Source organism: Corylus avellana, chromosome ca4 (genome assembly GCF_901000735.1).
Source record: "Corylus avellana chromosome ca4, CavTom2PMs-1.0".
Lineage (NCBI taxonomy): Eukaryota > Viridiplantae > Streptophyta > Magnoliopsida > Fagales > Betulaceae > Corylus > Corylus avellana.
The window spans coordinates 20,108,111-20,123,347 of record NC_081544.1 but is presented as its reverse complement, the minus strand read 5'-3'; the positions used below and the strand labels follow the sequence as shown (position 1 = coordinate 20,123,347).

At 34.9% G+C, this 15,237-nt stretch overlaps 2 protein-coding genes across 2 annotated transcripts; both read right to left on the bottom strand.

Moving 5' to 3' along the window:
• Positions 1-1,766: 1,766 nt before the first annotated feature.
• On the bottom strand, positions 1,767-3,842 carry LOC132179881 (WUSCHEL-related homeobox 6). Its single transcript, XM_059592672.1, has 4 exons — positions 3,635-3,842; positions 3,160-3,492; positions 2,879-2,961; positions 1,767-2,133 (listed from the first exon to the last, which is right to left on the bottom strand). The coding sequence occupies exons 1-4, from the start codon at positions 3,756-3,758 to the stop codon at positions 1,774-1,776; spliced, it is 900 nt and encodes a 299-aa protein (XP_059448655.1). The 5' UTR covers positions 3,759-3,842; the 3' UTR covers positions 1,767-1,773.
• Positions 3,843-9,128: 5,286 nt separating this feature from the next.
• LOC132177756 (uncharacterized) lies at positions 9,129-15,004 on the bottom strand. The gene is made up of 7 exons (XM_059590201.1): positions 14,686-15,004; positions 12,610-12,881; positions 12,298-12,356; positions 12,121-12,199; positions 11,879-12,017; positions 10,968-11,081; positions 9,129-9,734 (listed from the first exon to the last, which is right to left on the bottom strand). Exons 2-7 carry the CDS (start codon positions 12,819-12,821, stop codon positions 9,543-9,545), a joined length of 795 nt encoding a protein of 264 aa, XP_059446184.1. The 5' UTR covers positions 12,822-12,881; positions 14,686-15,004; the 3' UTR covers positions 9,129-9,542.
• Positions 15,005-15,237: the final 233 nt, after the last annotated feature.

Here is a 15,237-nt window from a genome sequence, read left to right as displayed (position 1 = left end):
TGCCATGGGGTAGCCGGCCACCCCAGTTGAGCCCGAAGTCACCCCCTAGGGCCAAACTACCCCCTAGGGCCTTATGTGATGGCTTTCGGCCACCCCCAAGGTGATTTCAAAGTTTTTAACAAGTTTGACTGACAAAATGTGGGTTTTGGGAAGAAAATGGTAGTCTGATAGGGTCGGGCAGCAATGTTGGCATTCATGGGGGGAAATTGACAATGCTTTGTAGTTGATGGGGAAAAAAAGTAATTACCCATTTATTTTTTCTTTTTGGGTGTTCCATATTTCCAGTAAGTGCTTCTACTTTAATATTTCATGATTTTCATGAAAAATGATGCTCTCCATTTCATTTGAAATGGACAATATCCATTTAGTGCATTTAGGAGGGTAATATTGTCCTTATTTTCTTAGGAGCAAATTTTTTGGACAAATTTGTCCTCTTAAATGCACTAATTAATAGATACTCTCGATTTCAAACTAAACCTTAATACACAACAAGCCTCAAAACTTAGTCTAAAACATCACCAAGAAATATTAATTACCATAAGCAGCCTCTGAATTCTTGTAATGAGTCCTTAAGCATAAATCAAATCAATATCACTACGTCAAACGACTACAATTGCCTCAAGCTGAGGTTCTTCTTGAATCTGACATCTAAAGATAGTTCAGCTATAAAACAACACATGTTTTACAAGTGGAAAAAATACAAGTGGAAGTTGACGAATTAGTTAGTAATAATACACATGGTGTACATGTTATCATATAGTGAACTGTTTAGCAAAAGTTTGTAAATCACAAACACTAATATAAATGAAGTCCTTTGTTGAACGAAAACAATTGAAGCTTTTCAGTTAAATGGTAGGATTCCCCATTGAAGCTTTTTAGTTAAAGTAACTGTTGGCATTCAATTGATAGTTTTTGTTTTATGTGTAAATGTTTAATATAGTCTTGCTTTGTCTTCTTATATGCATTGTTTCTTTGCTCTAAACCTGGGAAAACATACCATACGGCCAACCCAGACTATCAGAGTGCATCCATTTGTTTGGAACTCGAGTAAGTATTACTAGTGGTTCAAGGTAATTGTATATTTATCCTTACCTAATTTAATTGACTGCTATACCCATTGAATTAATTTCTCTACATACATAGATGGTCTAAAACACTTGTATCTTATATATTAACCATCGTGCATGTTATTACTATTTGATGGATTTGGGCTATTCGAAGGCCAAATGTTTTATAAGACCATATCTTAGAGAATGAAGATGCATATCTTGGAGAATGTTTTATAGGAAACTAACAATTGTTACAACTTGTTGTGTCGTGCATAACTTCATTCGAATAAATGTGGGCGATGCTCATTTATTTGCCCATTGGGAGAATGAAGATGTTTCTAAATTTCACGTTTTTTTTTTTTTTTTTTTTTTTTTGGTCTCTCCCCGTTTTTGTTTTAAAAACATGAAACCAAATGCATATGAATAGTACATAAAAAATAAAATAAAATACATATGAATAGTAATGAAACATGTTTGCTGTTTTGAAAATAGCTTTTCTATTTTCAAAACAGCAAACAAAAACGCTCTGAGTTTTCCCTTGTCTATTCTCTCTTGCGCATAAGAGCATGTTTACTTTAATGATCAACTCACTATAAAAGAATCAAGTTCGATGGTAATACATTAAACTTTTTCTTTTTTCTGGTTAATACATTACAGTAGTGTTATTTGCAACGTTTATATATATATATATATATATATATATATATATGGTTGGCTGTTTTCTTCAGTTCTTGAGAGGAAGAAACTCAAAAAATTGGTCCCTAGTGATTGGGATAGGCAGCTCTTTTGTGTCCTCTCCGGTGATACAATTGCCATCAGAATCATAACCATGGGGCGCCGGAAAGAGGTTAAGAGTTATAGATTCTCTTCTAATTTGATCCTCTTTAGTGGGTGTGAATAACATACCATAATGACAAGTGTTTGAGAGCTTTGTGTCTGATAAGGTTGAGGTCAATGTCTGGATGGAAGGAGGAGGCCGAGGACAAGGCATCTGTATGCTTTGCCACGTACCATGATGCCTTCCAACTGTGCTCTTTGTCTCTCTTTCTGTTATTGCTGCTCTATGCATCGAATTAGCAGATTCCTGAAATTTACAAAGAACATATATAAAATGTTGAGCAAGTAATCAATGGAATTAATTAAGTTTACACCTCCAAAAGTTTCTTAAATCTTGCACAAGTACCCCTACTGAAAGTAAGGAATGCAGCTTTTCTTTGGAGCTCCTAAATTTTCCCAAACATTCAAAAGGTCTTGTTGCTTTCTTCATTTCATTTTTTTTTTTTTGGTCTTTATGGCACTTTTTTATAAGATAAATGCATGTTTGGTGAACGTGGTTTGGGGTTTTGAGAAAAAGTTGACAGAATATATTAATATATATAACACATTAACATGAATCAGGCCGATCAGACCATAACTATTTAGGGTGGTTCAATCACTCCCTTAATTTTTATTTTTTTGGCTATTTGGAGGTGGCCCAACCATCCTTATTAATGGCCATTGTCAGTAGTTTGGCCACCCCTAGATATATATATACTCAAAGGGACCGGAGACTGAAGGGGTGCTCGGAACAAACCCCCATTTAACATATTAATAGATTATGTTAACTTTTTTACCAACAATGATTAATTTTTTGTTTTTCACTTACCCCAAGCAATGATTAATCACGTTTTAAAACTCAAAGAAACTATTTGTCAAAACTCCAAACACGGAAACAAATAATACATTTATCCCTTTAGTTTTTGTCTTCTTGCATCTAATTTTTGGTTAGGGCATACTTCGATAAGCTGAAGAGTATTACACAAAGTAGAAAGACAAAATTATATGCAGACCTCCATAAGAATACAGCAGTCTAAAAGAGGTGCCCACTTCTTTGTCATGTGTTTAACTTCTGAACCTGTCCTCCTGATCATCACTGTCGACAAAATCCAAAACAAAGCAAATTCATTAATAGTTTTTGCATCCCAAAAAACAAATTAAACAACAAAAAATTAAAGGTGCATGGCTCGGATGGATCATGAAATAAAACAATTTTTTTTTTTTTAAAAAAAAAAGAAAAAACACAAGGGTGAAAATATTAGCTAGATAGGACCATGTAATATTAATTTGGTACCTGATTCTTGTTTATGTAGACTTTTATTAATGCTATGATGTTGTTGCTGATCTGGGAAGTGTAGTGATGCCATTTCAGTACGGCGGCGTTTCTGGCGCTCTCTAGCTTTGTGATTTTGAAACCAGTAGAAAACATTCTTCTCTTCAATCCTACCGAAGCGTCGAAGATATGCTGCAATCTGCTGGATTTGCTCTGCCGTTGGAGTTCGTGTTCCACGACGATACAACTCCTCAAGGGCTAGCAGCTGCTCCGTCGTTGGATTCCACCGTGAACTACTTCCCATTAATGGTTTCTTTTTCAAAATTCTCCTTCTTTCTTCATGCCTTACATTACCTGCAGGATATAATTTATATATATCACGTGAATTAATTATGAAATACGTACAGCTAAGGACATCAAACATATATATACATATATATATGTTTAATTTTTAATTTTTTAAAAAAGTGGCATGTATATGTTTATATGTATATACCTGCAGGGTTGTGATTGGGTGGGAAAAGATTTGTGTAATGAGGGGTGAATGTTGGAGAGATGAGAGTCTTTGTGGAAGTGAGAGATGAGTGTGAGACTTCATGATGATCATCAGCACAAGCCATTATACAAATGATGAAGTAGCAAAAACCCTATATATATATGCGCATAATTGGGGGAGAAAGATCAAAGGTATAGCTTGAAGACCACGTTAGCTCTCAAATGAGATTCAAAAACTGAATCGTGGATTAATTGTGGGAGGCAAAGTATATAAAGGGGAAGACACGACTCACCTCATTATTGTTCCATTAATTACAATGTCGTCATGGGCCTATATACGTCCATGGACCAAACAACAAAATGTTGGATTCTAGCCCTGAATAATTTGATGTTGATGGGACCTTGGGAGGTTATACGGGTATGAAGATTTTACGAACAACATTAATATACATAATTGAACATTGTTTTAGCTCAAAAGTCTAAGTTAATAGGTTAAGGTCCACTTAGGTATATATTAACTACTATTTTTTTTTTATATATATTTTCTCATTGTGGAACTCAACAGTTATAACAATCTTTCCATTAAACTCATCATCACTTGTGAGTCTTTTTACATTTTCAAGAATGTCTCGCGTTAAGAGTTGTGAAAGCGGACACAATTCTAAACTCGACGCCTCCCCAAACACCCATCCCAAAAAGCTAACCATGGCTTTGAGATAGCACTTTTTGGGCGATAAAGCAGTTATGAAGTTTTTATCAAGAATACATTAATATATATAGTTGAACATAACTCTAACCCAAAAGCCTAAGCTAATGGGTTAAGGTTCACTTAGGTATATTAACTACTATTTTCTTTTATATTTTCTCAATGTGGAACTCAACACTAACAAATACACTCACAACACATGTTATAATTTTTGGACCTATTTTTCTTTCCCAACAGCTTAATTTTTGGAACCAATTACTATATATCTTTTTCCGTCTTTATTCAAATATACTCTATGATAACTTTTTTAATTTTTGTTTTTAAAAAAAAATTAAAAAAAATAAATAAAGATATAGAAAGCTAAAGTGCTTCTCTAAATTTTGGGTATGCTGTATTTTTTCGTTAGTTTAGGGAAGAGAGTGAGAATTTGCTGCACATGAGTTTTTTGGGGGCTTTTCTTATATTTTTTATGTGGGTTTAGACAGTCTACTACTAGTACTCTTACTCATGACTAGTATTGCCCTACTTTAGTATCATTGTTATGAAAGAAATTTCTTTCAAAGTTCCACTAAAAATTTGACATAAATAATTCTTAAAAATTAATATTTAAATTGAAAGAGTAAAAGTAGTTAAAATAAGGAAATGCATTTTTTTAGTTAATTAAATATAGACTAAATTTAGAGAGCCATTAAAAAATGTGAGCTACTACTATTTCATGCCATACTTCAATATCATCATTATGACAAACTTCCATTATTATTATTATTATTATTATTATTAATTTTTGAGAAATGTTTGTTTTCATTCTCTTATACACGCATCTCTTGTCAATTTTCATGTGAGAGATACGTAAATTCACCGTTGAATATAAGAGACTGATTATATGTGAGTTCTACATATTTAATGATAAACAAAAAAAAAATATATAAATTTCTTAACTTTTATATCTATATATGCAGGAAATGTGATGTTTATGCCATATATCTGAAGTTATACGTAGGGTTGTCTAAAAGGAACCTCGATGAAGGTATCTTTGTGTCCATGGAGGATTTCTGGGAAGGGGTAATTAATAAATCATATTATAAATCCAACTTTTACAACCATGCATGCAATAATAACGTACTGGTAATTAATGGGAGGCTGGGTGCTCATCAGCAGTTCCGACTCAACCCATAGGCCTATTAATTAGGCGGCCGCCTACCATCCTCTATTTAATAAAAGGTTTCAAATTAATAAAAAAAAAATAATTAAAGCCCTTATTATTGTCTATATTATTTAATTAAGACCCCCTACTTATGCTAAATATGCAATTTTAAAAAAGCCTCAATTAATGGATCATAATAAAACAATTTCCATAAAATAAATAAAGAAATTAAAGACCTACTTTCCGTCAATATATATGCTTTAGTTTAGGCCCAAAAAAAAAAAGGCATCTATAACATTAGAAAATAAATAATGCTTAAAAATTGGATAGCTATAAATAAGATAATATATCAGATAATAATAATGATATTATTAAAAAAAATCTAATTTTAAACGTTCCACTCTTGAAGGCTGTGAATCGATAGATATTCTCCAATAATGAATTTTGCATCTTAAAATGTGAAAATAATGATTTTTAAATAAAAATATAATATTAATATTAAAATATATATTATTTAATTAATATTAAAATAAATATTATTTTTTTAAAAAAAGTTCACTCAAACTTTTCAGGTTAAAAAGCCTCAAAAGTATATCGAGGGGGCCCTACTCATCAGACAAGGATGTCGTGTCTTAAGTCCATTTCGGGGCTTTCCATTATTCCCTGTAATCCGTGCAAATATATTCATTTCGCATTTATCTATTTCCCAACACCAACACCAACTTAGGTTTCAACTCATAAATATGGCAAAATGATTTTGCATGTGTCTTGGTCTCCATCGACCATCTCTGATGCCAGAACTGTAAAAAGTTGGCTTTGTCATAATTGTTGAATTATTACTATTAGTACTTACTTCAATAATAATGGAATAGGATAATGGACCGGAGGGTATATCAGTTTATAATTGAAATTTCTTTTCAGAAAATCTTAAAGTCACAAATAGAACACATGTCCTACTAACAAAAAATAATAAAAAAAAAATAAAGGGTGACTTGTCACCCATCTTGGCATAGGGGGTGGCTTGACCACCCCATTTTAGCTGGGGGTGGCTCTCAAGCCACCCCAATGGCCGGCCAGGGGTGGCCGGACCACCCATGGCCCATGGGGTGGTCCGGCCACTCCCAATGGTCAAACGATTTTTTTTTTTTCGTTTGGCCCTTGAGGTTGGCCGGACCATCCTCATTGGGCCATAAAGCCACCCCAGACTGGACAGATGTCCTATTTATGGCCCTAGAATCTCTTTATAGACATCTTAGCCGTTAACTGGATGTTCTTCAGTCTAAAATAGACTGGAGATGATATATATATATATATATTTGAAAGGGAATCCATATCAGTCTTATTCATAGAAATCATCATGAGCATAAAGTTCTTACAAGCAACCATAGCCAAAGCTACGAGGTTACAAGTGTCATAGATGATGTATTACATTCCAAACCTAAAACCAATCCACTAACCCATGACTAAGCTACATATTAAAAAATTGATATGTGTTAAACAGACTCAAACTAATGCATAGGTAGTGCTTATTCCTCGGAACTGAGGGTAGACAAACCCCCAACCGAAACTCTTCCTTTTCGACCCAAAAATTAAGATAACATTCACATTCACAACTCAAAGGTCTGGACTATAGCAAATAACCTAGAGGGCATCACGCATGCAAATTAAGAGGGAAAAGAGCCTTATTACAAGCACAAAAATGAAATAAAAGTGTACAGGGAGATAAAGGGGCTAAAACAAAAATACAAACAGAATAGAAAAAATCGGACAAACAACAAATGGAAACCAACAGAACAAGGAAAAAACCGGAGAATCACACTAAGCGGGAAACCGCAGCCGGAAGGAAGCTGATCGCGTGCTGGCTGGAAACCGACGCGGAAGGTGGCATTGGAGCTCATCATGGGGGGACACGAGGAAAGACCCGACAGCGGACGGTGGGCGGCAGAGCGGGCGCGAAGGAGATCGGCGTCGCACACAAAACAAATTATCAGGAAATGTTGCTCCGCATTTTTAAGTCTTTATTTGTTGGTATTTTTGTCTATATAACACATTTATATTCACTTCTTTAAAAAAAAAAATTAAAAAAAAAAATAAAATAAGATGAACACTTGAAAATACTAAATAACATTTCTCATCATACTTATCAGGAGAATAACTTCAATTAGGTCGTTGTGTAAATTGGGTATTTTGCACCATCGAATAGGAAGCAGATACATCAATTGAAACACCAGAAAATAATATAACCATTTACACCAAATAATATTTCTTATCTTGACAAAATACCTTATAGACAAAATATCCATTAATAAAACCACCGGAACTACTACCTTGGTTAGTTTTAAAAACTCCGATATTGAAGGCTCGAAAGTGAATAAAGTGTTCAGTGGTGGCTATTGGATTAAAACAATTGATTTGAATTAAAAATATTGTATTTTCGTATAATATTTTTACTTTGAATTAGTGCATGGCAAGGGTTGGTCAAAAGGTTCACTGAAGGCTAGCTTAATTGGGCTCTAGCTAGCCGGCCTCAAGGCATAAAGAGATGGGAGATGGGAAATAAATGATGAAAACCATTATAATTCTGCGGGCGTGTGGACGTGAAGGTTACATTAATGGAATAGACAGTCCAGCTAGCCAGCTGGGTAGCCTACATTTGTTTACAAACCTGATAATGGAGGAATTTGATCCTATTCATTCATTACCAACAACCGATCCACTCATTCAACATGTTTGCAATCCACATGAAAATTCAATACAAACTTAATATTAATACAAAATTAGCAAATTACTGTTTAGTATAATTAAATACAGGTAAAATGTTGGGTAAATGTTGATTAATAATTGAGTAAATGTTGGGTCAATCTGCTTAAGTCATGGGGTGACCTGCATAAATTGTAGCCGGATCTGTGTTGGTGTCTCTCTATTCTACAATTCTTGCATCAGACTTTAACAATGCTTTTATCGCTTCAGCCTCCTTTTAGTGGTTGTTGCAGTTTTCAAGTTGGGGTTTAGATAAATTCACCTTAATCTATTTATGTTTAGCTTATGTTACCGCTTTATGCGGCCAATTTGAGAGGACCGTGACACTTGTTTGCCCCATTTCTTACTATTTGTTTTTATTTTCGTACTGTATTGTTCGTTTTGGATCTATAGTTGGAGAGCCTACCCCTTTTTCAGTTTATATTTGTTTTTTCTTGAGATCTCTCATTCTCTCTTTCTTTCGGATCAAGAATGACAATGATCTTCCTTTGTGTATATATATATATATAATTAAAAAAAATCTCTAAAGCCTAAGACCAAAAAGAAAACCACTCGCATACTCAATAGTCTCTTGCCGTTCATAGTTCAGTTTCTGCAGTCACAGACAGAATACACTCTCAGGTCTTACGTACCCACCTTCTTCTTCCACTCTTCCATCGTTGTCAACTGAAGCCCACGCCATTGTCTAGCCTTGCATATTGAACGCAATTAACCAACCGTTTTGGGCCTTTTGGCAAACGTAATACTACCAATGAAGGAAATAATATTAAAAAAAATAAAAACTCACTTTTTGAGCTCTTTACATTTGGAGAGGAATTATGAGAAAAAGTTATATTTAACATTGGCTAAAGAGCTTGTTAAATGTTAAAAACCAAATATAGAGAGTTCAATGTAAATCCTTGAAAGATTTATAAGCGTGCCTCCATTTAGCACTTATAATGATCATCCCATTTGCAAGAAATAATAGAATTTAGAAGTACATGAAATATTTCTTCTCTTTGACAGTGCTCACTATTGATCCCAAATGTACAATAGTTGCCAGTGTTCTGCAGGAAATATTCCATCCCCAGTAAAATTACATAGCTATTCTAGAGAACAAAAAGGACAGTTGGAGAAAGTACATAGAAAGTTTCAGGACCAATGCAGGTTGAACCCATGAACTGCAGCCACCCACCCGATCCAAGAGAACAAATCCCTCCAATGATATGTGAAGTTTGAAGATCTATGTGATCTAGCTTTAATCGCTGGGTGAATTGATTACAAGGAATTGATTCCAAATATATATACATATATATACTACTACTCAAGAAGCTTATTACAGGTGCCAACACCAACAGCTGCGGCGAGATGCCAGGCAGCATGAATGAATGGAGTCCTAGGAAAAACATCATCTGCAACAAAGAGTACACCACTCAACAATGATGACATCTTATGCACGTTGTGTGCCATCCTCAGATCTGGATCTTTTGATGCTCTTTTAGCGAATACTACCTGGCCATGGAAATGGAAAATTATTCTAGTTGTATGAACCCAAAAAAGCATAAGGGGGTTATTTTCAACACCAATACTAAATATACTTAAAAAAACCATTAGATGTACACGTTGATTATCGCCAATTAACATGTCGCATGGTTGATGACTCAGCTTAAGGTATAAATAGCTTACCCGAGGGATCTTCAGGGTACTTTTGATACCCCAGACCCAGAGATCACTTTGGTTCAACTGTAAACCTCTAGACTAAATATGTAATTTTCCCTGAAATTTTAATAATCTTAAGTCTAGTAATGACTAGACTAGCCTAGCATGCAATGTAGTTTACAACAAGGAGTCATAAACTGGCCAAATGATCATTAGCGGACAGTGTGACATTTGATGTTGTTCCCAAATATTAATCATGCTCAGCCGTAGCAATACAAGCCTATCATTGACTGTAGACTGCAATAATAATTTATAACTGGTAAGGTCATAGGAAGTCAATGTATATATAGAAATTTAACTCAATATAAAATTTGGTTCCGAAATAGTAGATTGCGGCTTTAAGAGCCAGTTTGAGATGGTGTTAAGGAGCTTAAAAAGTGCTGTTAGTATATAAAAGTTGTGCCAAGCAAAAATGGATATGTTTGGTGAAAAACTTACAAAACACTTTTTTGCTCAAAAAAAGCCTAAAACTGCGTTTTGGGGAAAACTTGAAAATTATGCTTTTATTTTTTATTTTTTACAGACAAAAACTCAATTTCCCAATGCAATTTCAAACAAGCTCTAAATACTAAAATTATAGATGGATTTTGACCGTCATAAAATATAGTTTTTACTTGAATACAAACGAGAATAAGCTCAAAAAATAAATGAAAAAGAAAGAAGAAATTCACCGAGAGTAATCATCTTTTACTTTTTGATAAGTAACCCTCCAAAGAATCACTTTGCCAGCAGTACAGTATGTTCAAATCCAAGATGCTTTATCTATTGAGAGGACTAACAAACTCTTCTGTAGTTTTATTTATCAAGTACACCACAGAAATAAAAAATATATATGGTCTCATATATGAAAGCAATGAAGGATGAATCCAGTAACAAACACTAAAATATTTAACAAAGGAACACATGGAGTTATATTTACATCCCACTAAACATGATTTTCTAAAGCAACAAACAATTTGTAATGGGAAAAGTAAAAGAAACATGTAATAAATCAATGAAAGCCAGAGGTCCAGAAAAGCGAGTTACCTCCATCATCCCAGTATGAACTGCAGAAACCATTAGAGGTTGGACAGGTAGAAGAAATGCGGATGCAGCCATCAGTAACTTTGGGTTGTCATCTCTGAGAGCTCTTGATAGACACTGACAAAAGTTTTTTAATTTTTCAGTTTTATAACTAAGTGAGCAGCTGAAAAAACTTGAAGAAAAATCTAAGTAGATGGAACCATTGTTTGCAAAGAAAAGAAAAGCTGATAACATATCTATTCTCTTATATTGATATATAAATATGAGACAAATTGAGAATGGATTGAAGGGTGAGTCATGGTTCAAGATCCAATGGTTCGTTGTGTCACTTATCAATTATTAAAAGAACAAAAAAATTATCTACATTGACAAGTTAAGCCATTTGCTTGTTTATCATAATGAATAATTTTAGGAGCAGTTAATCATGCAAGTCATCTTTTTTATGAACATTATGAGCATAGGATTAAGATACAGAAAATGATCAAGGCATAATCCAAGTTAACTTGAACTATTCCAGGGTAAAGCTGAGTTTCAGTGAGTAATTTAAATAAGCTGATATGACACCATGATTAGCATATAGATAATGTTTCTCAGTAGTTTGAAACCCCACACAAGAATCTTGTACGTGGATTAGCAAAAACTAAACTGGATCAGTCAATGGAATATACTATATCAAGACCGAATATTTGAGCATATGCTAGCTGATATGCACATCAGGTCTGCTAATCCTGATATATTAGAGGTCATGCACAATACTGTTTCTGCATAGCAGTCCTGTCGAAAATTTCCACCTAGCAGATAGTTATAGAATCATGCGATGGCATCAATGAGCAACATGTTTATGCATGGCAATAAATCCAGATTGATTAGCCAACTATATTTGTCTTTGAAATAATAAATTAGCTCTAACTTACTACTGTTGCTGTGGCTATCATTGTATAATCCGTCCATCTCAAAAAGTGCCTCAGTTTTCCTCTTGAAGAGTGGTACAAACTTGAGACAATTCCAACTCCAATTAACGAATTAGCATACAGCTTAGTATGGAGGTTCTTCCTACATTCCCAGTAAAGCAAATAAACAGATATAACAAATATATTAAGGGTTTTTCTTCTTTTTTTTTTCTATGAATACAGAGTAAATTACAGCAAAATATCACCTTGGGGCCTGGATTCCAAGAGCTATAAAAGGAAGTGAAGTAAGCACATTAGCCACCGTTTCTGCAAGATTCTGATCACCTGGCAAAAGGGTGCCAAATACATTAATTGTTTTGCAAGAGAATGGGTTGCATGACAGGAAAATAAGAGAAAAGTAAAAGGTATCTCTTTGTTAATACCTTGAATACAACACCCTTGGATGGGCCTCAAACAGGCTGGTCTATGGTGCCATACCCATCTGGAGAAAATGTAAACAAAAAGTTATTGTGGCTTGTGCTAAATATCATTTGCTTCTATTCTACTATGTACAGGCAAATGTAGATAGTAATTAGACTTCAAAGATGGAGTAATGAGTTAATATAACAAGAATTACATAAATATATACTAATTACTTTTCTTGTCTTTGATAAATTATGCTAATTACTTAACAATCTCTGAATAACTAAAAGCATATGTCAATGAGCAATTTTTGACCAATATTTTTCACTCACTGCATCAATAAACGCTGATTTGCTTCAATAGCTGAGCTTCTACTGAATGACTGAGGAAAGTCCCCATTTTCGGTAGTTGCCTCCAATGCAAATGGTGAATGAGGCACCACATGCACCCCATGGACACCCTCGAGGGTTCTGCTTCGGTTCAATATAGTCTGGGGACTCATAAGCTTTTCAGAAATAAATTCAATCAAGTTGATTGCCAGCATGAATTTGCTGGCATTAATTGAAATGAGCGTGCCCTCAGCAACTGAATATGTTGCTTGATTCTGTAACAGCAAAGCAGCAGGTGATATTACTTCAGGTATGAACACAAGGAAAATGAAGAAATCAGCACTAGAGAAGCTTCAACCAAACAGTGCAAGGAAAAAGTACTGTAGTTGCAATATTACATAATTGTAATAAATTGTAACATGGTTTCAATTGTTTTGCTATTGGAAGAACAAGTACGATACAGTTGCTTTAGTGTTCAAAATTTCAACTCTAATAGTAAGACCATTGGAAAAGCTAGCCATGGTTCGCGTATTCTTTGGCCCTCTTATAGCATGACTAAAGAGCCACAAGCACCACCGAGTTGTATGGGGTCTATTGTGGATCCTCAAAAGACATCTAAACTTTTGTGACGTTTGTGATTTTGCTAATGTCAAACCATTTGTTTTCTTGACTTCAATGTGTATCGTTAGAATTTACTACAAAGGTGTAAATGTTCACATTACTTTAATGTGATTTATTCATGATCCACAAGATACCCATTGGTATGCGGTTAAAAGAATTTTGCAGTATCTTAAATCTACCATTAATCATGGTTTACTCATCAAGCATTGCTCTTCAACTCAATTATATGCCTATTCTGATGCTGATTAGGCTGGGTGTAGTGATGACCACAAATCAACTTCTGGCTATTGTGTGTTTTTGGGTTCCAACCAACAATGTCACGTTCCTCTACAGAAGCTGAGTATATAAGGTTGTTGATAATGCTGCTGCTGAGTTTATTTGGATTCAATCTTTATTTAAGGAACTTGGTGTCTTTCTCTCTACAGCTCCTATTCTTTATTGTGACAATATAGTCCTGCTTTTCATGCTCACACAAAGCACATCGATATTGACTATCATTTTGTTCGTGATCTTATAGCCTCCAAATCTCTTATTGTGAGGTTTTTGTTGAGTAAAGATCAGATTGTGAAAGCGATGACCAAACCATTGGTTTCTCATCGGTTTGTTCATCTTCGGTCCAATCTCAATGTCTGGTCACCGACATTGAGATTGCAGGGGCGTATTGTGAACGTTTGTGACGTTTGTGATTTTGTGAACGTCAAACCATTTGTTTTCTTGACTTCAATGTGTAACGTTAGCATTTACATTTAAGGCCTAACTAACAATATATGACACAAGCATACTATCGTAATTAACAATATACTATTCAAAGGAGGCAAAATCATTCAAGGCAGAGAAAAAATTAAAAATTTTACTAAAGCAAATAACTGATCAGATTGACTTTTGAGCTCAAATCTGAATGTGTGACCCTTGAAACGGGCCTTTACATTCCGAGGAAGTGCATGCTTCGATTAGCATGCCATGTTTGTAAGGGAATAAAGCAGAGAACAAGATATTGACAGGAAAGAGGTAGCCTTAACCTTCAGCCTATCCAGTCAATCTGCAAATATTAATTCAAAATTCGACTTTTTTGAACACCTACATGCCCAAACAGAAATTTCAACAATTCCCAGGTGCTCAAGAAAACCCAACTATTTCTTGCCACGTGATTTGACAAACCAGAACCAGTCCAGATTATAAAGCCGCATTTTGCCGAACATGTTGTCAGCATTACCATATCCCACCCCATCCCCATGTGTATCATAAACCCGGATTCAAGACCAAACCCATTAATCTGGTTCTTCTTAAAACCCAGTCAATCCTTAAACTCGTCTATCTCACGAAGACGCCAACGAATCAAAAGACGAGTAGGAGGGAATATAAAAGCACCAATATTATATTAAAGTATCAACTGCCACGCACTCATACATATTCATTTATACCATCCACGAGAGAGAGAGAGAGAGAGAGAGAGAGAACCTGGGAAGATGTGGCGGAGCGTCGGAGCAGAGAAGAGGAGTTTGGGTTATTGTATAAGAGAAGAAGAAGGTGGTGGTGGTTGTTCAGTTATATGGAAGGCGGAAGTCATATTCGGACAAGAAAGAGAAGAGAAAAGAGAATAAGAGAGAGGAAGATGCGCATGAGTCACGAATCTTCCACATAGAATGAGCGCATATTCCTGCTCCCATCCCATCCAATAGACGCCGTGGCTAACCCGAATTCAACCTCCTTTGTTTCCTGCTCTCAACCCTCCCCATTTTTTCCTAATTTCTCACTTTCCACTTCCACCTCATATTCTCTTGCTAAAAATTACGTCCACACCTATATTTGTAAACGTTTGGTCCCAATAAGAGAATTAGACAAATTTTGTGTGATGATCACCTACGGGGGTCATTAATTGTCGGTTGCCTTTTAAATATAATGTATTATTTAATAAATACATAATTTGTTTAATTATGAGAGTCCCTACTATGCATCAGACCTTAAAAGTGGTGTTTTGCAGCATCCAATTTCCTTGTGACACATCATCCG